Consider the following 635-nt stretch of genomic DNA (forward strand, 5'->3'; position numbering starts at 1 on the left):
AGAATGGGAAAGTATAATTCATTGAAGAGCCAATATTTTTTATTCCTAATTAACGCATATTTAAAATTTGATCTTTCTTCCCGTTAACATACTTTATTTTTTTTTCTTTCTTTCTCTCTCTCTTTCTTTCTTTTATTCTTGCGTTTTGACTTTCTTTCTATTTTCTTCCTTTCTTTTTTCTTCCTTTCTTTTTTCTTCCTCCTTTTTCATTTTTTCTTTCATTTCTTGCATTAATCTTTTCATTTTGTTTGTTGCTTCGATCCTTGTTTCTTTCCTTCTTTCCCTTTTCTGTCTTTCTTCCTTGATCCATTGATCCTCTCCTCCTGTACCTCCTGTAGTAGCCGTCACTCACCTGAACGCCTCCCTCCCCCACCCAGCGATGGTGATGAAGATGCGAGGTCCCAGGTCCCGGGCTGGGTTGATGGGGTAACCAGAGTTCATGCCGAATGTGTTACCTGAGAGGTGAAGGATGGGTGATGGCAATGAAGGCATGGGGTTGTTGGGTTGAGTGGGTTGGATGGGGTGGGATTTGGGTGGGGGAGGGGGCGTGGGGGGTCGCAAGAGAATATTAGTTAGCATGAGGATCTGGGTGGCAACACAGTACAGTGCTCGTTCAAGAGGTCAACAGCAACAAC

At 42.8% G+C, this 635-nt stretch overlaps 1 protein-coding gene across 1 annotated transcript in view; it reads right to left on the minus strand.

Annotated features, from left to right (window-relative positions):
- Positions 1-229: 229 nt before the first annotated feature.
- Positions 230-635, minus strand: part of LOC101850749 (aquaporin-10) — a gene marked incomplete in the record, with an annotated part of 29,869 nt that continues 29,463 nt past the window's right edge. The window contains 1 exon segment of the mRNA XM_013087532.2: positions 230-455. Coding sequence (XP_012942986.2) covers positions 349-455 — 107 coding nt within the window.

The sequence above is a fragment of the Aplysia californica genome, unplaced genomic scaffold (assembly GCF_000002075.1).
Source record: "Aplysia californica isolate F4 #8 unplaced genomic scaffold, AplCal3.0 scaffold00599, whole genome shotgun sequence".
Taxonomy (NCBI): Eukaryota; Metazoa; Mollusca; class Gastropoda; order Aplysiida; family Aplysiidae; genus Aplysia; species Aplysia californica.